This window comes from Pseudoliparis swirei, chromosome 17 (genome assembly GCF_029220125.1).
Source record: "Pseudoliparis swirei isolate HS2019 ecotype Mariana Trench chromosome 17, NWPU_hadal_v1, whole genome shotgun sequence".
In the NCBI taxonomy this organism is placed as follows: Eukaryota; Metazoa; Chordata; class Actinopteri; order Perciformes; family Liparidae; genus Pseudoliparis; species Pseudoliparis swirei.
This window is the reverse complement of record NC_079404.1, coordinates 9,640,170-9,667,618: the sequence shown is the minus strand read 5'-3', so window position 1 is coordinate 9,667,618 and position 27,449 is coordinate 9,640,170. Positions and strand designations below refer to the sequence as shown.

Sequence of the window (27,449 nt, the reverse complement as noted above, 5' to 3'; positions counted from 1 at the left end):
TGGGTGATTGATGGTCCTCGAGCTTCCAGATGTTCTTTAGTTGACTCTGTAGTTCTCTCTTCATGCTATCATCATCAAATCACTGAAACCATCGTTATCATTGCCTTTATTATCTCCGCAGTCTTGTAATTCCAACCAAAAGTATTCCACAAAATCATGTGTCATGCGTAACAAGTTACATTGCCAATCTATCTCATAAGCCTTGTATCTGCCCATGGTCATCAACCTCAGCATATGTTTCGCAGTATGAATCAAGAGATCCCGTACGTCCTGTCTCACTGTATCCTCTACCTGGAGTTACTCGTCTCTGCCAGCCTGTTGTTCATGATACCGAGTGCACCAATCCCCCCAGAGAAACCATTATGGCGTGGGCTGCCACAGACTGTCCTGGGATACCCGTTGGCCGATTCAGACAGCTGCTTCTGCATGATGGCCAGCGCCACCTTGTTCGAGGCTGCCAAGTCTTTCATAGAGATCATCTCCCCTGATAGTCTGCGTCCCTCAGTGTCACTATCACAAGGTCCGTCTGAGTCGGGTGGCCGACTCTTGCGACCCTTGGCGCCCGGGCGGATGGCATTGCGTCTGCCCAGGAGGACGTTGGGCTTATTGCAGCGCTGGCAAAACAAGCAGCTCATTTTCTCCAGAATCCAGTTGAGCACCTGCTTGATGACAATAGAGATGACATTAAAGAGTGAGTAGATGCAGCACACTCCCATGAGCATGAAGAGGAAGTTGGCCACCCTATAGAGGCTTTGGTATTCGTAAACCGCGCCCTGGCTGCTGACAAAATCCCCAAATCCGATGGTGCTGAAGGAGACAAAGCAGAAGTACAGTGAGTCTAAGTAAGCCCAGCCCTCCACGGGGGTGTACATGGCTGACGCACAGCAGGAGATGGTGATGGCTGACAGTCCGAGTATTAGCATCACGTGGTACACGGAGGGCTTCCAGCCGGGGAGGGAGTAAGCAGAGAAATCATGGCGGATGCCTGGCGGGAGTAGACCACTGTTCCTGATTCGCCGCTCCCTCACAGCTTTCATCACCACGGCCAGCAGTGTGATGATGCGCTCCAGGAAGAGGTTAAAGAAGAGGATGGTGGCAGCACAGCCCAGTAGCCCATAAAAGATCAGGAACACCTTGCCTGCCGCTGTCACAGGCGTTGTCATCCCAAAACCTGCGGAGGCAAAAGAGAGATATCAGACACTTCGCCCTGAAATTGAGGCCACATTTATCTCTCCAGGACGACTTCAGATCCCGCACAATAAGTCATATCTTTGATTCTTAAACAAGGAAAGCGATGCCTGAAAGCAGAACAACCTTAAATCCAAATTCAATTCAATTCAGTTTATTTTGTGTAGCCCAAAATCACAAATTACAAATTAGTCTCAGAGGGCTTTACAATCTGTACACATACGACATCCCTGTCCTAGGACCTCACATCGGATCAGGAAAAACTCCCCAAAAAAACCTTCAGGAGAGCAACAGAGGAGGATCCCTCTCCAGGATGGACAGAAACAATAGATGTCATCAAAGTCAAAGTCAAAGTCAGTTTTATTTGTCAATTTTCCATATGTGCAAACATACAGAAGATCGAAATTGCGTTTCTCTTCTGTCCAACATAAAGTGAATTGTGCAACATAGAGTGCAAAAATAGTAAAAAACTTGTGAACATATAGACAACATAAAGTGCATAGACAACATAAAGTGCAAAAATAGTAAGAAACATGTCAACATATAGACAACATAAATTGTGCTAGCAGCATTCAGACATGTGAGTCTGAAAGAGGACGGAGTGGGAGGATGGGGAGAGAGTTCAGCTTCCTGACAGCCTGGTGGATGAAGCTGTTGGACAGCCTGGCGGTGTGAGCCCGGAGGCTCCGGTATCTCCTCCCAGAGGGCAGGAGGCTGAAGAGACCGTGTGAGGGGTGGCAGGGGTCATTCACAATCGAGGTCGCTTTGCGGGTGAGGCGGGTGTTGTATATGTCCTGCAAGGATGGGAGGGGGGGGAGTGAGGCACCCATGATCCTTCCAGCTGCCTTCACTATGCGCTGCAGGGCGTTCCTGCTGTGGTCTGTGCAGCTTCCGCCCCACACAGTGATGCAGTTGGTCAGGATACTCTCGATGGTGCCGCGGTAGAAGGTGCACATGATGGATGGGGGGCTCCCTGCTTTCCTCAGTTTCCGGAGGAAGTAGAGGTGCCTCTGTGCTTTCTTTGCCAGCGATGTAGTGTTGGCTGTCCACGAGAGGTCCTCACTGATTTCCAACCCCAGGAATTTGGTGCTGCTGACCTGCTCAATGTCTGCACCGTTGATGGTCAGTGGTGGGTGATGGGTGTGGCCTTTCCGGAAGTCAACAACGATCTCTTTGGTCTTGCTGTTGTTGAGCAGGAGGTTGTTGGCTCCGCACCACGTGGTCAGAAGGTTGACCTCCCTCCTGTAGAGGGTCTCGTCATCCTTGGTGATGAGACCTATCAATGTTGTGTCGTCTGCAAACTTGACCATGTGATTGGTGCTGTAGCTGGTTTTGCAGTCGTGAGTCAGCAAGGTGAAGAGCAGGGGACTGAGCACACAGCCCTGAGGGGCCCCTGTGCTGAGTGTGATGCTGCTCGAGGTGTTGTTGCCAACACGTACTGCTTGTGGCCTCTCACTCAGGAAGTCCAGCAGCCAGTTACACAGCGAGGTGTTGAGCCCCAGCTGGTCAAGTTTGCAGATTAGTTGTTGTGGGATGATTGTGTTGAATGCTGAGCTAAAGTCTATGAACAGCATTCTTACATAGGAGTCTTATTTGTCCAGGTGGGTGAGGGCTGGGTGGAGAGCAGAGCAGATTGCATCCTCCGTGGACCGTTTGGCCCGGTATGCAAACTGGAAAGGGTCCAGAGTGGGGGGGAGAATGGATTTGATATGCGACATGACTAGTCGTTCAAAGCACTTCATGATTATGGGGGTCAGTGCCACTGGACGATAGTCGTTGAAGCAGGACGGAGTGGATTTCTTTGGCACAGGTATGATGGTGGTTACCTTGAAGCATGATGGAACAACAGCTTGTCTCAGAGAAGTATTAAAGACATCCGTGAAGACGTCCTTAAGCTCCTCTGCGCAGTCCTTCAGCACACGACCAGGGATGTTGTCTGGACCTGTTGCCTTGTGGGTGTTGATGGACGAGAGAGTCCTCTTCACGCTGGCAGCAGACAGGCACAGAACCTGATCATGGGGAGGGGGCGGAGTCTTGTGTGGACGAGTGCTGTTCTGTGCTTCAAACCGGGCAAAGAAGCTGTTGAGGTTGTTTAGCAGAGAGATGTTGCTGTCGCAGTTCTGTGGCGTGGGTTTATAGTCTGTGATGGTCTGAATGCCCCGCCACAGGCTGCGTGTGTCTCTGCTGTCTTTAAAGTGCCGGGTTATCTTTTTTGTGTAGGAATTTTTTGCTTTCCTGATGCCGTGGGACAGGTTGGCTCTCGCTGTTTTCAGGTCTGTTTCGTCCCCAGCTCTGAAGACCCTATTTCTAGTCCTCAGCAGCCGATGGACTTCCCCTGTTAGCCACGGCTTCTGGTTAGCCAGAGTGGTGATGGTCTTTACATGGGTCACATCATCAATGCACTTGCTAATGTAAGAAGTAACAGTGTCTGTGTACTCCCCAATGTCAGTGTGGTCGTTGTATGTGGCTGCCTGTTTAAACATTCCCCAGTCTGTTGAGTCAAAGCAGTCTTGGAGAGCGCAGGAGGCCCCCTCTGGCCACACCCGTACCTGCTTCAGAACCGGTCTGGAGGCTTTCACTCTGGGTCTGTATGCTGGCATTAGCATGACGGTGATGTGGTCAGAGAGACCTATGTGGGGGAGGGGGGAGGCCTTGTACGCTCCTTTGTGGGTTGTGTAGACCAGATCCAAAATGTTGTCTCCTCTTGTAGGGAAATCAACATGCTGGTGTAGTTTGGGAAGGACAGTCTTAAGGTTTGCATGGTTGAAATCTCCAGCAAAGATGGTGAAGCCGTCTGGGTGAGCCGTCTGTTGTTCGCTGATGGCCTGATACAGTTCACCGAGTGCCGCATTTCTATCACTGTTGTTGGAGGTCGGGGGGATGTAAACAGCGACTAGCAGAATCGCCGTGAATTCCCTCGGCAGATAAAAAGGACGGCACCTTACGATCATAAACTCCGCCAGTGGTGAGCAGTGTCTACATACCACGGCAGCGTCCCGGCACCATGCGTCCCGGATGTAAACACATACCCCGCCGCCGCGAGTTTTCCCTCCATCAGCGAGGGCTCTGTCCGCTCGGTAGCATGTTAGCTGCTCCAGTCTCACAGCAGAGTCGGGGATGTTGTCGTTTAGCCATGTTTCCGTGAAGATAAGCACACAGCAGTTCCTCACGTCTCGCTGCTCCGTCTGCAGCAGTCTAATGTGGTCCATTTTATTGTCCAAGGATCGCACATTAGCCATGATAATGGATGGTATGGCTGGACGAGTTGGCCTAGCCGCTAGCCTAGCTCGGATACCTCCGCGCCTACCCCTCTTCTGCTTCCTCTCACAACGCTTGCGGCGCCTCCTTTCTGGGGGAGGAGTGGCAGTCGAGTCCGGTGTGGTCGGTGTGGTCGTAGGCCGGCGAAGTAATCCGTGCTCCGCGAGTGTTTCCGCTTGTTCAGCGTCCAGAGTGCCGTGTAGTTTGGTCCTGCCGATGGTTAACAGAACCTGGCGACTATATTTGGGTTCCGACGTAGACAGACGAGGCGAAGACGAACAATTTTTGGACGAACTTTTGCACAAACATTTAGAAACAGAACAAAACACCAAATGGTCAGGACAGAGAGGGGCCGCTGCGTCCGTGCGCGCCACCATCATTAAAGATCTGTTTACAGAAGGAAGCGTTACAGAGTTACAACACATTCAATGAACATGAAAGAAATTTATGAATAATTAGCAGGCATGGACCACAATCCATATTTCTACATTCCATGTTAACAGAAGGATGTAGAGAGGAGGGGCATCAGCAGGGCCATGGCAGGAGGCAGGACCACGGAGGCATGAGGCCGGCCCATTAGGCAGGAGGCATCGCAAAGGAGGCGGGGCTAATGAGGCCTCTGTTGAGGGGATTGAGTGCACATGTAATGAGTGATTTATTGTTGGACGATAGAAAAAGTGACTATGGGATAATTACGAAAAAACAATGTTTCGCATTGCAAATTAAGTTACATGTTATTAAGTGAACAGTTAATACAGGGAAATAGAACGAGAGAGAAGATTTACGAGTAGTATTAAAAGCAGTTTTATAAAGTAGTATAACAAGTGACAGCGTATGATGAGGGTGAAGTTTGTGGAGGGTTTGAAACTTGTGAGGAGCCTACTTGCACACTTAATTTACTTCTTATTCATTTTCTTTCAATTAGTATTAGGATTTTCAGTTTTAGTTTCAGTTTGGTTTAGTTTAGACAAAACAACTACATGGTTAGGTGTAGGAAAAATATACAAAGCCTTCAGTAGGTTACATATACACATACAGTATCAGTGTAAAAAAAGAATTGTTGGCTACACACACCCGGGTGCTTGTTTCTGACATGCTATATACACAAGAGTGTAAAAAGATAAAAACAATTCTAGCTATTCTGCCAGGGTGCAAAAAGTATTGTTGGCTTCTGACACATGGGTGCAAATAGCAAAAAAAACACCCTCTTATGATGAATGCATAGATTTAACTGTATCTAATGTTATCATCATTGATTCAGGGAGCAAGAAAAACAAGATCATTGAGGGGACGTGGATGCCAGGAATAAGTTTAGGTAAGCATTCTGAATACTTGTTTCTCTCATCGCTGTGTGATTTGGCTTCCTGCTATCTTCTGATTTCTTGGACAATTAACTGAGTGTTCAAGCTGAGGAAGGGGTTGCGAGAGGAACGGCGGTTTACGGACTCATTTTGAAGGAGCACTTCTCAATCTGGAAGAGCATCTTGGTATTTGTCTTTGTATTTGAGCAAAAATATTGTTTCGTCTTTAAGATCGCATTGTGTAATGAATTCTTTCAGCACCACATCTGGTTATAACACAGTCGTGCTTTCATGATTTATGGGGATATTGCATTGACCATGGTGGCTACCAGCTTAATCCTATCATTTATCCTAACCTTAATCTCGATCTCAATCGTAATCTTAACCCTAACCTTAACCCTTGCCTTACCTTGACCTTACATCAAGTCTTCATCCTAAAATGTAATGATTTACATTAGATTAATGTCCGACCAAGATTGGTAAAACACACACACACACACACACACACACACACACACACACACACACACACACACACACACACACACACACACACACACACACACACACACACACACGCACACACACACACGCACACGCACACACGCACACACGCACACATGCACACAGTGTCATTCTCCTTATCCACAGAACAGCAGATGGTATATTTGTCGACAAATCAAATCGTGCTGAAATATCAAACTGTTCACTTCCAGGCCACGGTTAATTGATTGTTCCATCATGGCTATCCTCCATTTCAGTCTTCTTAGAGCATTAGGGCAGTGCTCCCCCCACCCCCCTTTTCACCAACCCGTCTGTAACCATCTATGTCAGGTAATAAATGACATCAATATCTAGACAATACTTCCTTTATGATACCCAAAATGGCTTTTTTGACCTTATCTCTCGCCCTGAAAACCACTCTCCTGTGGGTTTGCTGTTGACACGCCAGGTCATTTAGATCAACACTGATTGATACAGATTGTTTTATAGAGACAAGAGGGAATATCACACCCACATATCCACACATGTACACACACTTATGGCCTCACGTGTGTGGGCCTATACGGTACACCAGATGCTGAATTATCTGGTTTTGTCAAAGTGACAAAGTTCAGAAACAGTCATTAAGGGACTGTTGGGTGACAGGAAGATGATGTAATTTCATAAATTAAGCTCTTCATGGATAATTAATTATCAGACCAAGTCTTTTTAACCCCACTGAATAATTGGGAAAACAGATTACATCTCCTCAGCGCGCACAGAGACAGTCCTCCGCACCATATCTGATTGCAAAGTAAACTAGAATGGGCACTCGGTAGAGCGCATACCTTCGCATATCACAAGATTTTGCATTGAACTATGAACATTTTGGCATTAGTTGCATGCCAATTGGATAGAAATTGACCGTGCTATGGTAAAAAAAAGATCTTGACCTTTTCATGACCTTGACCTTTGACCCGATCGATCCCAAAATCTAATCAAATGGTCCCCGGATAATAACCAATCATCCCACCGAATTTCATGCGATTCGGTTTAATACTTTTTGTGTTATGCGAGTAACACGCATACAAATAAATGAATAAAAAATAATAAATAAATAAATAAATAAATACACAGCGATCAAAACATAACCTTCCGCATTTTCAATGCGAAGGTAATTACCTAAGAGAGGAAAGCGCACCAGGAATTGATTCGGTGTAGCATTTCAGAGCCTTTACTCCAGACTACTGTGCCGAGATGCATTAGGAAAAGAGAACAATAATAGAAGGCAAAGGGCAGGCTCAAGCTGTGGTACTTTTCACAAATACTTGAGAATTTAAAACTCCTACAAAATCCTCAATCTAGACCAATGATCCAGCTGCTGACCTCAGTTTAATCTTTTTATCGCATTGGAGCTAAAATGAGTCATTTAATTCAGCAGAACTTGATAATGTAGGAAATCATATGTGTGATAATCCAATTAAATCAAAGCCCTGGGAGAATAGTTTATCATTAACATTAAATACAGTATGCTCAACTCTACAACGATGTTATGCTCTAATGGCTAATGGTGCATGCATACATAATCACCAATAGAGCTTCAACCAGAAGGAAATCATGCCATTAGTATCCATTAAATACCACCGGACAGTTTTAAGAGGAGAAGCAGAAGAAGAAGAAGCAGAAGACGAAGATGAAGAAGAAGACAGCGCTCTGGAGAGATCAGACTGTGGGAAGATGGGGGGGATGAATATAGATTATTACTGACCTGCAGTGATTTTAAATTCAAGGTGAGCTTTTATCTAAAGTTTAAATCGCATGTACTCGGCAGTAATCACAGAGTTGATACAACTAAGAACGAGCAGCTCCTATTACAATCCAATGGCATGTGTGTTGCTAATATAAAGTGGTAATTGCCGGTCTCTGCGTTTGATTTGCGACACTCAGTAGACCTCTCAACTCTAAACAGTAATCAATCATCATAATTTATACCGAGAGCCGCTCTGAGTGAAGGACAGAAGGAGTGTTCAAGATTGACAACTTTCAGGAGGTACAGTATGTCAATATCTGAAGGGTCTGAAGCACAAAGGAGCTAAAGTAGCTATTCAATGTAATCCTATGAAGTGCACTGATGAAACTCTCCTTGCCTGGCATAGTGACATTTTCTGTTTTGGGTTTCACTTCCCTTGAGAGTCGGCGGAGACCGAAAACAGAGCAAAAAGAGAGTGAATATTGGACTACAGTTCACCAAGTAGACACAATGACAACTCCAATTAAATCATACTGATGCTCTGTGTCTGCTGGCTGGGTAAATAAGTAAGTGTCTTATATGAACTAAAAAGTCATAATATGCCAGTGGTGTGTTCACAGTTTGTATTTCATTATTAATATTTAATTTCAAGATGAACAGAGCTATTTAATACTTGGTAGGTCATTTGTGTTTCCATAAACACCAAGGAGATGATGGCAAAGAAAAATTGACACATTTTGCTTCACAAAGTATCGCAAAAAAAGACATTGATTCACTTTTCTGGAAAATGGCCTCCCAAGGACAACTATGTCCGTCATGTTGGAAATGTCTGCTGTTAATGTCAATGAGTTCAGCTTAGAATTGGGGGGAAATAAGGACAGTCAGAACAAATCTAAAAGAACACAATACAAGAGAAATATCCAGGAGAGCCAAAGCTCTTAATGGATACCCACATGAGAATAAAGGGTAACTAAAGGCCTTTGTTCCTGTGTCTGGATGAAGGACATGAGCTGTACGTTCCACGGGTCTCCTTGAGCAGCGTTAAAGCTGGAGGTCCTCGTGTGTCATTGAGGAAAACAACATCCCCCCACACACAACTCCTTGAAGGGCCTGAAAATGGACCCGAGGATCCATAAAGTGACAGTTTTGCAAACCAAAACTCAAATGTCTGCCTCCTCTGGCTTCCCCATTACCCAATTAATGAGCTTAAACACAAGCTCCAAGTCAAACTAACTGCATCCCACTGGTGGGAATACAATAACAATTGACCTGATAGGAGCGGCAGCAGAAAACGCCACGTCCCTCTGATGACTGTGTTTCTGTGACCAGCAGGAAATAATGTGTCATGGTGTGGCGTGGCGGGGGTCTGCGGAGAGGGCCGACGAAGCAGCAACATGGCCAGCACTCAGACATCATCACACCAACATCCGCTGAGAAGCTGCCAGGATTACTGGCAGACTGGATAATAATAGAAACACTCATACTATGATGATAGAATAGGTCACATACAGCATTGATATGCAGCTATATTGTTGTATATGTGCACTGCATCTATAATGTAAACAAAGGCCAAGGTAATATTAATAAAATACATAAATCCTGCACACCAATACAACAATGCGATAATATATGTGGCCCGGAAGCAAAACAATGCGGCTTTTAACTTCACACCCTCAGCCCTCAGCTCAGCCACACACACATGGTTTGGAATGACTACAAATAATGAACTGAGGTGTCATGGAAAAGTTGCGAAAGAAAAGTCGGTACAGATATAAATGGCCAGAAAGAGCTCAGGCGCACACCGTGAGAAGTAACAAGGTAACATCTCCAGAGCAACACCAACCTGTGCAGTAACACACAGCCAACAATACCTTCTTTTTCATATTTTGTGATTTGTTCGGCTCCTCCGTAACTGAACTGAGTCTTGTGTTTTAAATTGTATCTCAGTTCTTAACTGGCAAAGAGAGCCAGGAGGATCGATGGCTCTGCTGCTGCGTGGATGGATTCATGGTCAAACGAATATGCTGTCTTGTCTTTGGATCTGTGCCAACATTTATTATTGTTATCTTAATTTTTCAATCTGTTTTTCATCTTTGCACAGTTTTAAAAGAACTGGAAAGACTCAGACATGCATGTTGTCTAAAACGAAAAGATTCCCGTGCTGTCGTCCATCATCAAAAGGTAACACAGAAGTTGTCCTTGCGTGTGATGAGGAGTCTTTCTCTGATCAGATTAATAGCTTCTCCATGAATGATCGAAAGGCTGAATGTCCTTGTGTTTCCTAATGTCTTGCTCTGTATGCAGAGTCAATATTTGAGTAAAAGCTTAGCGACATAAAGCCCTCTCGTATTACTCCACCAAGTAAACACACCTGTCCAGGTGGAGCTTATGAAACACTCACCCTCATATCAGTGTTGTAAGCCATGTTCAGCATAATAGATGAAACAGATTTGGTGCACACACTGTAAGTATCATGGTAACGCTACCTTACATGTATTAAACGTCTTCAGATCATGTGTTTCATCACATGCAAACTGTCAAATCAGATGCCATTAGAAAACTAATGCTTTAGGGTTAGCTGCTATTCAATTGAATGTTTTTTCATTGCTGATGATGTGAAAGCTCAAGTCCCTGAAATGTAAAGCGAAGCAACAACCTGATTCCAGACGGCTACGTAAGTGACAGCTGCACTAATGATCCTGAATAATACATTGACACAATCAAAAGCAAGCCGCCTCAGAGAAATGAAGGGTCAATGCTCTGTTGCTTACAATTAAATTATGTTTGACTCTCTATTAACTGAATGTGCCGACTAGGAGTCTGATACTCTGCCAGAGGCTTCCAGTCAGTTGAATTGTTTGTGGATGCTGGCATGACGACAACATGTATGCATTATGGCGCTTTCAGCTACGTGTGATCCTAGTGTTATCCAGAGATAAACATGATTTAATTATTGGAAATGTGTGCCAAATTATAATGTCCAAGAGTGTAAGAGAAGTTGGTCTGTTTCTTGAATGGTTTAACTTCTTGTGCTGGCGTCTGATCTTCACAGTGGCCAGTGTGTGTGTGTGTGTGTGTGTGTGTGTGTGTGTGTTCACTGAGAATCTCACATGGTATTGCTGAAATAAAGGAAGGGATCAAGAGTGCTGTTTCCTCTCATCCAAACAGAGTGTCTGAACAATCCAACATGACTGGAACTGCATGCGGTCCAAATTTAGACGAGCTCTCGTGTTTGAATTGTCATTTCCTCGAAGGCAGATGTGTTCTACGCAACAGCTTTGGCTCCCACTAGTATGCAGCCCATGATTTCAAGCTCCACGGGTGATGTCATCTTGTAATCCAATCCAAATGACAAACCTTCTTAAAGATTCAAGGTCATGCTCAAAAGTCACTCTGTTACACTGTTATCGTGTTTTGACCGAGAGCAAAGTGATTTTATCAGCAGGCGGGAGACGATGTTAATTCATCTGCAACACTTTTGCCATAAATACTATTTCAGCATCTGCTTGCATGGAAGCAGGATAAAATCGTGCAGCATGCGCTCCAGTGTCCCTCCATCACACAATGAGACAGATCGACGGCTGCCAAATCAAGCTGTTTGCCAACTTGCTGCGAGCTTATTAACATTGAAAACGTTTTCTATACATGACCCCGAGATGCAGGTGACATTTCTGCTGGTGCAGAAGTGGCATCTGCTCTGCAAGCTATCTGTAAACATGGCAACACTTGTTACCGGTGTTTCACTTCGTCAAACGTTGCCAACCATTACAAAGGTTGCAAGAAAGAGAATGTTCTGCCCATGGGGGAAGTTTAAACTCTCACAGCTGTGAGTCAGCATTGACGTCAGCGCCAGTGCAAATTTGATCGACAGAGAAACTGATGATAGTCAAAATATTAACACCAGAATATGATTTTAAAAATCTGTTGAAATGAACCCTACAGAGGACTGCAGGGTGCGAAGAGCACACAGAGTGTATTGTCTCTTCGGCTTGGCCAGTGCAAAGAGCAGGATCAGTGAAATGCTAATCAGTTCGAAGGAGGACGCCCAGCAATTCTGCTGTGTCCTCTAAATTGATCTCAGTATCACTTCGCCATCATGGTTTGAGTCTGTAAGTTACTGTACGCGGGCGAGTGCACGCCATAGCAAGTCGGAGCAGATTTATGACCCGCTGTGACAGAGTGCAGAGGTGTGCACAGCAGCAGTTAAGGAAGACGGGGATTTATTGAAGCCAGTCCCTCACGGCAGGTTTGGCCCACGCGCGCGCAGACACACACACACACACACACTACACCTCAGGAAGCACCCAGTGAAGCGAGAAACTCGCAGAGGGGCAGAAATGGAGGGATAAAAGGTATTTCAAGCAGCTGTGTAATATATGGAGAATAATATTGATATTTTCCCGTCTTTGAATTCAGGCATTAAGAGTGAGTCATAGTCCATTATTAACATTTCTTTTTGGAAACACAAGTTATGGTCTTAACTATTTTCAAGTCTTCTTCAATACAGCATGATGTTCATTTGGTAAACGATGGACCCATTGAGAGCAAACTGTTACACAAGGTGGGCTTTCGGTCTCTCCGTTTTTTCATCTTACAACTCTTTCACAGCGTGGTTTAATTTCATGCAAGGTTTAAAACAATTATTTGTCAGTGTTCAGTGCTCGTGTCACTTCTGGATGAAAAAACCAAGATGACAACGGCCAAGATGCCGAACTCGATGTACCGGTTATACCATGTCCCCATTTAGAGACACGCTGTGGTGGTGAGCGTAAACTTAAACATGATTCAAGGACGCAGAAATACAGAATCTGTGTGGGTTTGTCACTACGAGTTACAGCTACCGCCTTACAAATAGTCCTTTTTTACAACGTTAATCAAAGAGGTAACTTGATATATTGCACAGCAACAGGATTTTGAAACAGTGTTCAGGAACATCTATGCAGCAGCAGTTCAGTTTGGCTCCTTATTGGGGACACAGTTGTTGTGCTGAGCGTCCGGACTGCACACAGTCCAAAGAGACCTCCAGTGCCTTTCATGTGACTGAAGGTCCTCTGTTTTCCTTTTTTAACGGTGACATTTCCTCTGAGTCTATGATTTCACAGAGCAGCCAGCAGATCTAAAGAGAAGAGAGGGGAGGTAAGGAATAGAGAGTCCTACTGACCAGCTTCAAATGGTTCTGTGAAAATAAACCTTTTAAGTGATCTTCTTCTCATTATGTTTTGAACTGCTTGTGTGATGTGAACACAGTCTGATGTCTCGCAGTAACTCAATGTGTAAGGAGATCAATATGAGTGAATGAATGGATCCAAATAAGTGAGTGCATTAGAATGAGTTGAGATGGATGAGACAGAAGCAACATCTCTTGAAAGGTGAACCAGAGCTGAAGTGAGAGACGGACAGCAGGAACAAACATCGCTGTGCATCGACGAATCTGAGTAGACCGATTTTCAACCTTTCTCAGCCTTCTCAACCCTTTTTCTCCTGTAGAATACATCAACAGTAACAACAACACAGATGTTGGGTTTTCTTTCCCAGCGAGGCAGCACCGAGCGCTTCATCTAAATACGAGCATCAAAGCCTAAAACCCGGCCAGCCATCAGGAATCCATGAAGTCCACCATTTGACATTTCCAACTGCTTAAATGCCAAATGCATGCTCTGCATATATAGACTGGTGATATTGTCTTGGAACCTCGGAGACTCGAGAAATGCGAGGTGCAGGAATGTACAGAGAGCAGTTTTGATTTGCAGCTTCATCCAGATCCACGGGTCCTGGTCATACTAGCGTGTAATAGGCCTCGTAAGTGTTCCTCAGTTAGACTCGGTTGCAAAATCAGCACTTTTTATATTGGCACAAGAATACGAGAAAGGAAACACAAAACTAAACCAGGCCTGATTGTTTACTATCACAATAATAGAGAGGACATGGTCAATTATAGTTTCTATAAATAATGTATTGTCATCGTGGCATTAACAAGCTTGCAGTTTTCTTCAGTTAACAACAAATATGATTTATTCATCACGACAGACTCGCTTTAGGAACTTTAAATAATGTTGGAATGCATTCATAATTACTTGCTTAATGCTAACTCTCCAAAATGATTTTGTGATAACGAGAATACAAAACCTGACAAATAATTTCTTGCATATCCTCTCTGGCCTTCTGAGGTCCGATTTATTGTTCATTAAAGGTGTCGTGACGGATTTCTGTCCTCGGCCACTGGGCTGGGTGCGGGAGGAGATCCTGTTCTTGACGCTCTTTTAATAAGAGACTCCATGCCGTTTGTTTTATTGCATGAGGTTTCTGTTTAATTCCATTTCACAATACAACTGTCTCGGTTGTTTGTGATCACCCCGTCACCCACGCATCATTACCTCGGTCAGTTGCACCTGTGCCCCATACAGTATATCAATTACCTGCCACACTGCTCCACACTGCCACCCGTGGTCAACCTGAGATATGCCCCACATATAATACAGACTTGACTAATGGCTCCTACACACCGGCCCCTAATTGCGAAAAGTATGCGCAATTACATTAATCAAAAAGGAGTCATCAAAACAAAACAGGTGTGATCTACGTGACCCGATGTCATGTTTACACTGCTTCTCGAAGCAGAACCATCGTGGATACAGGCCGCTCCACCTGTCCTGTCTTTATCCTTCTTGTTGATTTGTGTCGCTCCGCCCTCTGACTCTCAGCCCGATGACTTCCTGGAGGCCGAGGAGCCGGTCGCCTCTCTCGTGTTCATCGGGTCCTTTTCATCAGATGGATTCGTAAAAGTGACTTCTTTTGTTGTCCCTCTTCTGTGCGTCGACTTCTCTTTTTAACTTCTTTCTCCAGCTTTCTAGCCTCTTCTTTACTCTCCCTTGTAATGTTCTCCTCTTCTTTAATTCTTCTCCTCACTTGTTCCTGTCTCATTTTTTCAACAACCATTCTCTCATTTTCTTCCTTTTCTTTCCTACTGTTCTCTTCCTCTGGTCTTCTCATCTCTTCTTCCTCCCTTTGCTTTCTTTCCTTCTCAAGTCTCCTGTCTTGTTCTTCTAGCATCCTCTTTTCCTCTGCTAACTGCTCACGCTCTTCTTCTTGCCTCCTAACCCTCTCTTCTTCCTTCCTCCTTTTTTCCTCCACCATTATCCTTTCTTTCTCCTCACATCTAATCTTCTCTGCTTTAATCCGTTTCCCTTCTTCCTCCTCTAGTTTCCTTTCCCCCCCCACCAATCTCCCATATTCTTCCATTTCCCTCCTCGCCTTCTTCTCCTCCTTCAGTGATATGTTTAATTGAAATCCTGATTATACTGGGAGACCAACTGCTCTTCCAGTCTGATAATGGATATCCTATTGGCATGTATGGTCGAGCAGACATTTTTTACAACAACCACCACTCACAGCATACGGTCCATCACCTTGGCTGTTGATTATTTCCGAGGGTTCCATTAGTTTTGGTGCATTAATCCCGAAGATTTCAACATCAGCATTCAATTCTGGGATACGGATTTCTTTCAGATATTCACACTTTTCGATATCTCGTCGAGTAGGGATGTTGCCTTTTGAGACTGGGATCGTTTCCTGTGTAAATGTTTCTGGGAGCTCAAAGGATTGATGATCATCCAATCTTATCACATCCAGTCCTGTCAGTATTTGGCTTTCCACAACTTTATCTTGGCCCATATTGCGTAACATAATGTTGGTCTTTTTACCCTGTAGATTTAGATTCTTCATGAAACGGTTGGTACAAAGGGTTGCTGTACTCCCAGGGTCCAGGAAGGCGTAGGTCTGGGATTCCCTGTGGTTTGTTAATTTTGTCTCGGATATGTACAGTCGTTGGGTATTTTAGATTGCACTGCTCACAGGTCAGATGACTTTTGCATTCCTTGTTCATGTGGCCGGCCTTCAAACATGCAAAACAGATTCCTTTCCTTTTTAGGAATTCAAGTTTCTCCCATTGAGATACTTATTTCAGCTTTAAACACCTGGATAATGGATGGGACTCTTCACAATAAAGGCAGGATTCTGAGGATGACTCCTCAGCGGTTACAGGCGGCTTTGGCGTCTCTTGCACTGTGATGATAGTTGCAAAGCTACTTCCTCTGATGGTGTTCCTGGGTAGCGGTTTGCTCCTATTCATAGACCTTATTAAGGTGTTTGGTTGTGCATCGGAAATATTGCCAAAAAAAGGACGAGACAACATTTTGACTTGCTTCTCCAGTGTTCACCATATCTGGAAACATGGCCTCTTGGCCCTGGGGTTCTTCTACCTCGCAAGCTGCAGACCTCCATCTTTCCCGCAACTTATATGGCAACTTCATTATGACTTGCCTCATATTTGATGTAATGTTCATCTCCTCCATGTGTTTTATTGATGTCAGAGCGTTGCAGCTCCCTCTTAGAAACAAGGCAGTTTCCTGCAGTGTCTGAAGATCCTCAGTCTCAACAGCAGGCCATCCAAATGCTTTATCCATATAGGCTGTTGCTCTTTGGTGTCCATTGACAAAGTGTTCTTTCAAAAGTCCTTTTGCGCTTAGATATCCTTGCTGTGGTGTCATATGTAGGCAGCTTCGGACCAGCTCTCTAGGCTGCTCCCGAGTTTATTGCTCAAGATAATAGACACAAGCTTGATAACTGTTGGTTCTTTCTTCAATACAATGTTCAAAAGTTCTCATGAACCAAATTTACTTCAATGGATCCCCGTCAAATACGATGATGTCTCTCTGTGGTAAAGAAGCAGCCATGTGCTGCTGCACCAGCATTGTGGCGATTTCATTCTGCCTCTGCATGACTTCATGAATGTCATCGTGGTTAACTGCATGTTGCGCTGGTGAAGTGTTCTGTGCAGATTGAAGCCGGTGTAGATCTTGTTCCTGCGTAGCTACTGGCCTGAGTGATGCAGCTGTGGTGGCTGTGGACACATCCTGAGACTCCTGTCCTAGAGGAGTTGAGTGGGACAGTCCGGTATTTGGTAGTGACTGCAGCCTGAGAGTGATGTTCTTACTTGTTGAGGTTTCATGCAATCTCTTTGTATATTTACGTTTGGTCGCACAACATGTGAAGGTTAAAAAGGTGGCGTTGTTGAGCCTTGATCTGAGGTCAGAGTGTTTATTGACACAAATGCATTTGCCTTTGAATCTAATTCAAGTCTTTGCTCTTTAAGTCCTTTGCTCACATAGGAGCTCATTACATCTGAATGGGCCTTTCCTCCAACGCCACTGCCTTCCAACACAGAAAGTCTTGTAGCAGCGACGGCTACCAGTGTATCAAGCTCCAGTTGTTCCGTAATTTTCTCAGTTTCTCCTCTTTTGCCTCCAGGTCATGTCTCTTTTACAGAGCAGCAACTTGCTCCATTAAAGCTGTTTTCTCTTCCTTTTCCATGATACATGCAGATGAAATACTTAACTTCTTATTTTATTTTCCTTGGAAGCCAAGAGTGTTGTGATTTGTGTCCTTATTTTGCCAAAATTGCATTTCCTTTCCTGCTGAAGCCTTTCCATCTCCATTGCGACAGTACACTTCTTGTTTTGTGGGTTCTATTTCAACAGTATCATGATCATCCATTTTCAACAAATGTCAGACTGGAAGTCTTTTCCTCTGATGTGCACGAAATCATACAAAGTCCACACAATCGATATTGATTTCAATGCAATACAGCATACTCCTCAGAGCAGCCTGCTGCTGCATGAACAGCGCGCTGCTGTTTCACACGAGCATCAATCCTACTGACGGGGTACTAACCCGGGATCTCCTTCGCCCATGATATTTCCTGATGATGATCCGTCCTCGTTCGGAAGTCAAGCGGCTAGCCACAGCAGCGCTGCCTTCCAGGTGAGATGTGTTTCCAATGATCTCGATTCTCCAGGTGAGATCAAGTTTTTACTTTGTAGTGACGGAATTCTACCCTTGGCCACTCGACTGGGTCCGAGCTTTTAATAAGAGACTCCATCAGTGGCGGCTGGTGGATTTTGTTTTTGGTGGGGCCATCCAATCAATTTCTGCAAACATTCCAGTGATTCAACGCAAAAAAAGTTATCAAATATGCATTCCTACTTTGCAGTTAAATATTTAACATTAATCTCAACACTTTGACATAATAAAGGACATTTTACTGACACAATCCATTTGAGATATGTATGATTATTATGAAAGCCGTGGATGTAGTGCGCATTGTTAAAGACATCCAATATCTTACACTGAACTCCGCCGGCGGCTCCCCTCATTACAGCTCCATCATAAGCTTGTGCGATAAGTTTTCTCTTTTGTCCCTTTGGGACGATGGTGTGCAGCCTCTCCACACGCGCTGTTGCGGTTGCATTCTGGATGGTAATGTACTCGAAAAACCTCTCCTGACCATAACTGCTGCCGTCAATGTAGCGCAGCACAAGCACCAGCTGGCAGTCAGTGGAAATGTCAGTCGTGTCGTCTGCTTGAAATGGCAATAACATCAGCGTTCCTCCAGAATATAATCCCTTATAACCGACAGCATGCAGTCCAACAGCTCTTTGACGTCACACAATCAATTATTTTGGATAAAATGTGTGTGTTTTTATCCACCTCCTCGTTGTGTTTTCTCACCGCAATCCTGTGTTGGTCGTCCAGCTGGTAGTGATGTTCACTTTGCCCAATATGGCTGCTTGAGGAGTTATCATGTGTGTCCTCGTGTTCTCGTGTTTTCTTATTTCTACCGACAAGTGTTTCATGTCCCTTACTCCCATAACTGTCCATGCAGGTTCTGTCCCTGTTGATTTAAAAAGCAAGCATGGAAAACAAAATACGGCATTAGCCCGGCAGCATCCAGCTAGTCAGACCTTCCGGGTGCACCGGTCTCTGCAGAAGCTTCATATGTGCTGCTTCCCTTTCAGCCAGTCTGTGGTCTTGTGAGGTCCGGTTGGTTTGGACTGAAGTGTTTTACATGCATTCTCTCCAAAGTTTTTCTCTCAAACGGGCCTTAGAGGAAGGATTTTACCGAGTTAGGGTCGGGTCTTCTTGGAAGATCAGTGCTCATGCTTGTGCTCGCCATGGTCATGTTGTTAAAATGGCGACTCGCAAAGTTTCGCAAGACATCCCTAACTAGATTCCCGAAATCTTTTGGGCAAGATGACTTTAGCCCCAAGCTGAACCTATTTTAGGGCGCTGATTGGCTACATTGTATATCACTCATTTATATCTTTAATCAGTGATTGGCTAAACTGCTTCTTAGACCCGTCTCCTGTGGGCACAGACGATTCTGCACCAGCTCAGCTGATACACGCAGACAGACAGAGAGGATGTGCGGGAAGTACAGGGAAAGAATAGATTTTGTGCAGATATCCTATTTTAAAAATATTTCTGGGTGTATTACATATCTCAAAAACACAACTACTGACAATTTGTATCATTTATAAATAAAAATACAATTATTATCATATTTGTTTTAGTTTTTTGTGTGTGGCTCAAGGTGGGTCCCGGGGCCCTCTATGGGCCAGCAGCCACTGGATTCCATGCCGTTTGTGTCATTGGGTGAGGTTCCCGTTTAATTCCATTTCATAATACAACTGTGTCTCTGTTGCTTGTGGTAAAAGCCGTGCGATCTCCCCGTCACCCATGCATCATTACCCGTGTCAGTTGCACCTGTGCCCAATATATAATGTACCTGCCCCATATAGGATATGCCCCGCACTCAAACATATAATACAGACTTGGCTCCTACAAAAGGACTCTGTAGTTTTTCAGCTGAACATGTACAATCTATAGTGACGGGTCGAGGTTCACCAAATTCAGCAGATAGTGTATCTTCACTGTGGGGTTACACCGATTTGCCTGATGTGGGAGCTCTAAAATGAAATTAAATGTTGCACATAAACTTGTGAACCTGGATATAACAAGACAAAGTCTGTAAAGTTATGCATTTTGGCACTGTGTCTTGGCTTTTACAGTCAAATGCTAACTGTCTATCATATTTAAATTCTCTCTCTCTGCAACTACTAGCCCGGATTTGGCTCAATTTGATCTGAGGTTATCAACTGTACATGTATCAGCCTGAGGAAGTTGCTATGGTCAAAGGTCAAACTAGGCTACTGTTTGACGGACTCACTCCTCCAACTCTATCTATTTAATCCAGAAGTAAAAGGACAAATTCAGCCACAGGAAGTGTACACAACAACACTGGCCATTAAAGCTATACATTAATGATTTTAATAATGTTCATACTTTGTTATGTTATGTAACTGGTTATGAAACAGTCTCATTTGAATACTGATTGTATCTGAACCAAAGGGAAGCTGTGGGCTGTAAAAGCAGAACAATGAGCGTAAAGATGCTGAGAAGCTGAGGAGAAAAGCAGATTTAGGTGATGATTCGTGATGATTCGTTACCCCTTGGAGTTCGACACTTCGAATGACTCCTTTCGCACTTCACATAAACATTTGATCCATTGTTAAAATAGAAATATTGATAGGTGCAGCTTTAATTAAGTAACCCCTTGAGGATCTTTTCCACTGCAATCTGAACTGCAACCTAGAAAATACCATAGAGTTGCTCTAACACCTCTCATAGTGTCGATATAAACTGCCCATTACAGTACAAGTTGAAGCCATTAGCCTAATGAGAGGCCACTTTGATGAAAATATCGACCTGGAATCAGAGGTTGCTAGAGCGCCCCGTCATCTTGCTGCAGCACCGCTCTGTACAGCCAGGGTTGAGCAGGATTTTGTTATCTTCGCTCCACTGACATGTACCCTCATTTCGCATGTTCTGGACTGCATGAAGGTTAAAGCAGGCCTCATTTAAAGGACAAACTGCATGAGGGTCTGGCATGTGCTGTTTTTTCAACTGTCCTATCGGCCTTGTCTGCCTTTGACTTCTCCGAGTGAGTGGGTGGTTATGAGTGTGATGGAGCTGGGAGCCACAGTGGCTGCCAGAGGCAAAGAGAGGCAGGGCAGAGTCCATCCTCAGGAATAAATATTTCCCTGAATATTATAACTGCAGAACAACTAAGTGCTCTAACTGGCCTTTTACAGTTGATCTCAACAAGTTAAAAGTCCTACATCGGAGAGCCACTTGACTTAGTACACTTGATCCACAGACAAGTATAACGCCTGTGAGCACTTCAAAGCTCACAAAGTATTTCTCAAAAATGTCATCGTAGCAACTGACAGTGAGACCTGCAGGCTCACAGACAGACAGAGAGCTGTCCTAATTGGCAGTTGGCAGTTATCAATCAGCCTTGGGGCCTGGGAATAGATTTCCTATTAATAGAAATTCTGTTTACAGAGCAGACTCTGGTGCCCTATTCATTGAGCATGCAAAAAAAGGAAGTGAAAATGTAGGGCAAGACAACAACACCAAGAGTTGGATGGAGACAAATACAAACTCTTCAAAGTTTTAACAAGACGAGTCCACAGCCACGCGAGCGGCTCCTTGAGGCTGTGCTCACACACAGCGGTGTATACAGCGTATAACACGCGAACATGGACACAAAGACAATGTAAGGTTCTGTTCTGTGTCTTCTCTGTGTTTCCTCTGTCTCCTTGATTGTGTCATTCCCTGCACCTGCCCTCAGCCACTCTCGTCTCGTTAATGTCTCATGTCATACACCTGTTTCCATGTCGTACACCTGTTTCCCCGCCTATATATTGTGCCACTCTTTCCCTTGTCTGTTGCTGGATTGTTGTCTTTTTTCCGTCGTCCTGTGTGTCGTGCGTTTGTCTGATCCTGCCTGTCCGCCCTGAACCCCGATTCTCTGCCTGCCCCTTTTTGGTCTTTGTTGTTTTCTGTGTGGAAATGTTTGCCTCATTAAAGAGCGCCTTTTTTTGTTAATCTACACTGACTCCTCAATTCCTCTGCGCATGAGCTCCTGCACCTCGCTACCTGTGACGTAGCCCTGACAGGCAATGCTAGTGCAGTACTGTTGATGTTTACTCAGGGATGGTATTCACTCACCCATTTGAAAATGTATTGGCAAGTGCGACAATACAAAAAAGGTTACCCATTTACTTTACATTGGATTGACATGCAAATAAAAATATATTTTCTAGGCTCTGGGATATTTTACTCAAGACTAGTAATAGACCTTGGTTGCAGCTTGTGTTTGATTGTCCAACTTAACATTAGCTAATTAGCATTAAACACAAAATACATCTGAGACGGACGGACTTGTCATTTGTTTTGCACCAAAGTTGTTGAACAATTAATGTCTTATTCCAATTTCCATGTCTATCGCTCCAATTGCTTTTGGAACATTTCAAATGTTAACCATCGACAAATGAACCTCGCCATCCACAGAGCCGTGGCTAAAAAGTTGAGCTTGCCAGTTATTCTGTGAACTTTCTATGTGAACTCTTAAGCCAACATGGATATAAAAACAAGAAGTCCTCAGAGTGTTTGAAAAAAATGAGAATTGAATCAACAACAAATTCCTGACAACAGGGCAACTACATGTGATATGATGGAAAGCTCCAGAGTGGCGACTGACCTTGTGATGAGGCTGTCTTGGTCAATAAAAAGGTGCTTAGAATGTAACAAAAAAAACATGATGTTGTTGCAGTTGTTTACACTATACTGTAGTTTGTACTTTGAGTTTGGGTTACAATACACTAGGCGTGGGACTAACGGCTGGTGGATATGGCCAAAACTTTCTTGAAACAAGCACCTCAAGTGACCACGGCTTTACTTTCATTCTTCAAAGTGATTGTGGATTCAAGATTCAAGATCTCAAGATTCAAGATGTTTTATTTGTCACATACACACACAGGGTGTGCAGTGAAATGAAAGTGGCAATGCTCAGCAGGAATGTGCAAGGGCAACAAGTACACACTATTTACAATAAAAAACAACACAATATTTACAGTAAGTGTGTGTGTGTGTGTGTGTGTGTGTGTGTGCCTAAGAGGGGAGTTGTGTGGGTCTATGTGGGGGTCCTGGTGAGGTCGGAGTTCACAGTCCTGATGGCCTGAGGAAAGAAACTCCGTCTCAGTCTCTCTGTTCTTGCAGCGTGACTACGGAGGCGCCTGCCTGACCGCAGCAGCTGAAACAGTCTGTTGTTGGGGTGGTGAGGATCCTTCATGATCCTGCCGGCTCTGGTTCTGCACCTCCTGGTGTACAAGTCCTGCAGGGTGGGAGTGTAGTTCCAATAGTGCGTTCAGCCGAACGCACTACTCTCTGCAGAGCCTTCCTGTCCTGAGCGGAGCAGTTGCCAAACCAGGCTGTGATGCTTCCTGTCAGGACGCTCTCTACAGCTCCAGAGTAGAAGGACTGAAGGATCCTCTGGGAAACTTTAAATTTCCTCAGCTGCCTGAGGTGGTAGAGGCGCTGCCTTGCCTTTCTCATCAGAGTGTCTGTGTTTGTTGACCATGTCAGATCCTCGGTGATGTGGACTCCCAGGTATTTATACCCGCTCACCCTCTCCACAGTAGTCCCGTTAATCCCCAGTGGTGAGTACGTCCTCTGTTGTTGTACCCTCCTAAAGTCCACAATCAGCTCCTTAGTTTTGGTGACATTCATGATGAGGCTGTTGTCCTGGCACCAGAGTGACAGATCAGCAACTTCCTCCAGGTAGGCCTTCTCGCCGTTGTCGGAGATCAGGCCCACCACCACTGTGTCATCCGCAAACTTGATGATGGTGTTGGAGCTGAACCTGGCCACACAGTCATGTGTGTACAGGGAGTACAGTAGGGGGCTGAGGACGCAACCCTGAGGATCCTGTGTTCAGGGTGAGGGATTTGAGGTGTGTCTGCCCACCCTGACCACCTGTGGCCTGGCGGTCAGGAAGTCCAGGATCCAAGCACACAGGGGGTGTTCAGTCCCAGCTCAATCAGCTTGCCGGCCAGTCTGGAGGGGACTATGGTGTTGAAAGCTGAAATATAATCAATGAACAGCAGTCTCACATAGCCCCCCCCTCTGGCTGTCCAGATGAGAGAGTGTGGTGTGCAGTACCTGGGAGACAGCATCATCCGTGGATCTGTTTGGGCGATAAGCAAACTGCAGCGGGTCCATGGAGGAAGGGAGGAAGGCGCAGATGTAGTCCTTTATCAGCCTCTCAAAGCATTTCATGACCACCGAGGTGAGCGCCACCGGTCGGTAGTCATTCATACATGCTGGAGAAGCATTCTTGGGCACAGGGACAATAGTGGATCTCTTGAAGCAGGCGGGGACCACGGACTCAGCCAGGGAGAGGTTGCATCAAGGAGAGTGTCACTGCCTATTTGAAGCCTCTGCACAGCACTGAGGTTGGACGTGTTTGCGAGGAGTGTCTAGATGGCACAGGGGGATGCCACTCTGAATTGTTTTGGGAGGCCCCCAAATCCCTTTTGTATTAGCGGCTCACAAGCATGAAGAACAAGTAGCACACAATCCGGGAGGGAGGGGGGCGGTGGAGATCAAAGCAAGATGGAAATCTAAACAGAAATCCATGCAAGCGTATGAAAACAGCAACTACTGGAGAAAGACATCACCCATTTCTCCCTTCTCCACCCCAGGAGCTGAGTCAGTTTCTATGATCTTGCTCCATGTGACAACTGGACCACAAGAGGATTTCAATCTGCCACAGACATGTACACAATCACAGCTGCTGTGGTTCCCTCCTGTGACTGGGTGAGCTGAGTGAGCGGGCTGCTGGAGAGCTCTGCATTTCTGTATCTGAGAGCAGGAGGTGGAGAAGCCATAAAGCTCTCATGACAGGTCTACAGTTCATAAACTTCGGATAGGTTTTCTGCCCGTATGGATTCTCCCTGCGAATCCATGCACAGCCAACAGTTTTCCTTATCGCTCTCTTCGCTCCATGTTTTCAATTTATTGGAGGCGTCGCAGGTATCACAGTGTACATATGTTTGTGTTTGTGTGTATCGAGGGCAAGGTCAGCAGCTGCCAGCTCAAATGACTACTGCCTCTGTTTGCTTGTTCACCCATTCACACTCACGCGCTCACCCACTCCCTGTATGCTGTGGCTCCTCTCTAGCCTTCAGTGAGGAAGGGGCAGAGGCGTTGCAGCCATCAGGCATGCTGTGCACCACACCGTTGGCCCTCGGGGTGCCCTTCGAGGGACACTTGCTCTTTTCTGACCTATCGCATGAGTAAATGTTAAATGAGGGGGAGCAGACGGGGCTTCTCATTGACATTCCTTTTGGTTTGAATGGAAATGTGACAACTAAAAAAAGAAAGACTGCACCCATGGGTGCTGTCCTAAAGCCAGGGATGAGTGTGTCATTCCTGGCAGGCGTGTCAGATGTCGCCCCTGTTGCCAAAGTCCCTCACAGCCAAAATGTAAAAAAACCAGAAATGTTAATCTGTTATTCTGTAAATAAGCCAGTGGAAAGATAGCAGCCTGCAGGGACGGCAGCTCCTTTTGATGTCCAGACTGTCAGTAATTATATTATTATTGAACAAGCTATGGCCATATTATAATTAATCATTCTCCAACTTAATTGTCTTGATGTAGCAGTAAATCCCAAATGTGTTCAGTATTTAACCAGTATATTTCCTAAATAGATCCAATAATTACTCACTTAATATAGTGAGTTGATTCATGAGCTATTTGAGGTTCAATTTGGGCTTGGCTACTCGTGGTTTTAAGTGGAATAATGTATGTCTTTCAACAAGTAGATGACACCATGGCTGCAATCAAATGGACGCAAAGGTCAGTGAATGCATAGATCACCCACCTATAGTCGACACCACAGTTCCAACAAAATAAAAAGCCCCTGTAAAATCCCATCGTGGCCTCAGAGCATCAGCCCGGATCCCGGCGGCGATGGCGGCCTCGTACTCCCGCAGGAAGGAGTTGAGGTCCTGCAGGCTGATGTTGAAGGTCTCACTGAAGTTGAGGAGCGTCCCGTTCCAGCGGCCTTGAGCCAGCAGCTCCGACGGCCTCTCGATGGCTGAGAAGACCGCAGCGCCGCACAGCAGGTACAGTACGATGAGGACGGCGAGCAGCGCGAAGCGGCCGTTGTCCTCGTTGAGGTGCAGGGAGCGGCAGCCTTGCAGTCGCCGGCCAGGCATCATCCAAATTTCAGCACCACGCGCGCGTCGGACAGCGACAAGCTCCACATCGGAGACGGCATTCACTCGTCTGCAGGTGTCCTCTGGAAGTCGGCGCGTTGCACTCACACTGCACTTCCACAGGCACCACCTCGTCCACTCAGCCCGTCACGTTGTCCCATTGTAGTTGTGAAGTGATTTCATCTGTGGCTGAGAGGCAGAAACACGTACGCTCCACTTGTGGATGGAAGTCTGGAGAACCGCGAAAGAGTTCATGAGAAAAGCTGCCGGCGCATTGTGTCATGATGGACACATTGTCTCTCACAGTTGTGCCGATACAGGTGGCGTGAAGTGGACTAAATCCAATCGGAAGCACAGCACGCTCGTGTTGTCCAAGTGCAAGCAGCAGTAGTATTTTCCGAGCGCCCTGCACCAAAATGCTCCTCCGCGTATAAGGAAGACCACGTGACGCGAGGAATTCTACAAGTTACAGCTGATTCGCGTTCCGCAGGGGAAAAAAAACCCTCTCTCAGATAAAGTCATCCGTCGGCTTGCTTGCGGAGCTTGGAGCTTGGAGCTGCATCAGCTTGCGTGTGGACGCTGTAGTGGCACTTTGCCTCTGCATAGTGCGCGTGATGAGATCACTCTTCACTAAAAACAGTGAGCATCCCGCCACGGAAGAAGAAGGGCTGCAGATCAATCTCGACTTTTAGGTTGTTGAGTTGGCTGAGGTACACGAGTGTCCCCGTGCGCCCTGATTGAGTCCTCGTGTAACACAGGATGTACATGTTCACTTTAGTGCAGCTGTGTTGCCTCGTGCCATGCGCACTGAGGAGACTCGACTCACTACTCATACTCCTTACTCACTTTCTGCAACGTGGGAACTGATGTAGAAACAAAGGGGCACTCCTTAACTAAGCTGCTTAAAAAGTTAATAAAAGCTTCAACACTGAGCCAAGAACAGTTTCATATAATTCTCACTTACAAGAAAAAAATTACACATTCACAAAGTACAGCAGAATGTCTCGATAATTAATTATACATGATCACTGCAGATACTAATTTTATGCATTGGATTTACTGCAATTTAATTACGTATGCATAACATTTTGAGCTGAGATTGTTACTGTTGAAGAAAATAGTGTTGATGGCCTGACAATATAGTTTACATTGATATACAACTGGGGAAATTAGTCAATCCTCAACATTTTTAACATTTAAAAAATCAGGCACATCTTGTTTCAAAAAGATGCAGAAAAACTGGTTCACGCTTTTGTTACTTCTAGACTATACTGCAACTCCTTATTATCAGGCTGCCTTAATAAGTCACTTAGGTCCCTCCAGTTGATCCAGAATGCTGCAGCTCGTGTTCTCACTATACATCTAAGAAAAGAGATCACATGACTCCTGTATGAACTGCTCTGCATTGGCTCCCCGTAAAATCAAGAATCACATTTAAAATTCTCCTACAAAGCCTTGATTGGTGATGCTCCATCATATCTTAAGGAGCTTGTAGTACCATATTG

At 45.2% G+C, this 27,449-nt stretch overlaps 1 protein-coding gene across 1 annotated transcript; it reads right to left on the bottom strand.

The window, feature by feature from the left end:
* Nucleotides 1–90: 90 nt before the first annotated feature.
* kcnk12 (potassium channel, subfamily K, member 12) lies at nucleotides 91–26,066 on the bottom strand. The gene is made up of 2 exons (XM_056435232.1): nucleotides 25,608–26,066; nucleotides 91–1,171 (listed from the first exon to the last, which is right to left on the bottom strand). The coding sequence occupies exons 1-2, from the start codon at nucleotides 25,945–25,947 to the stop codon at nucleotides 288–290; spliced, it is 1,224 nt and encodes a 407-aa protein (XP_056291207.1). The 5' UTR covers nucleotides 25,948–26,066; the 3' UTR covers nucleotides 91–287.
* Between the last annotated feature and the right edge of the window lie 1,383 nt (nucleotides 26,067–27,449).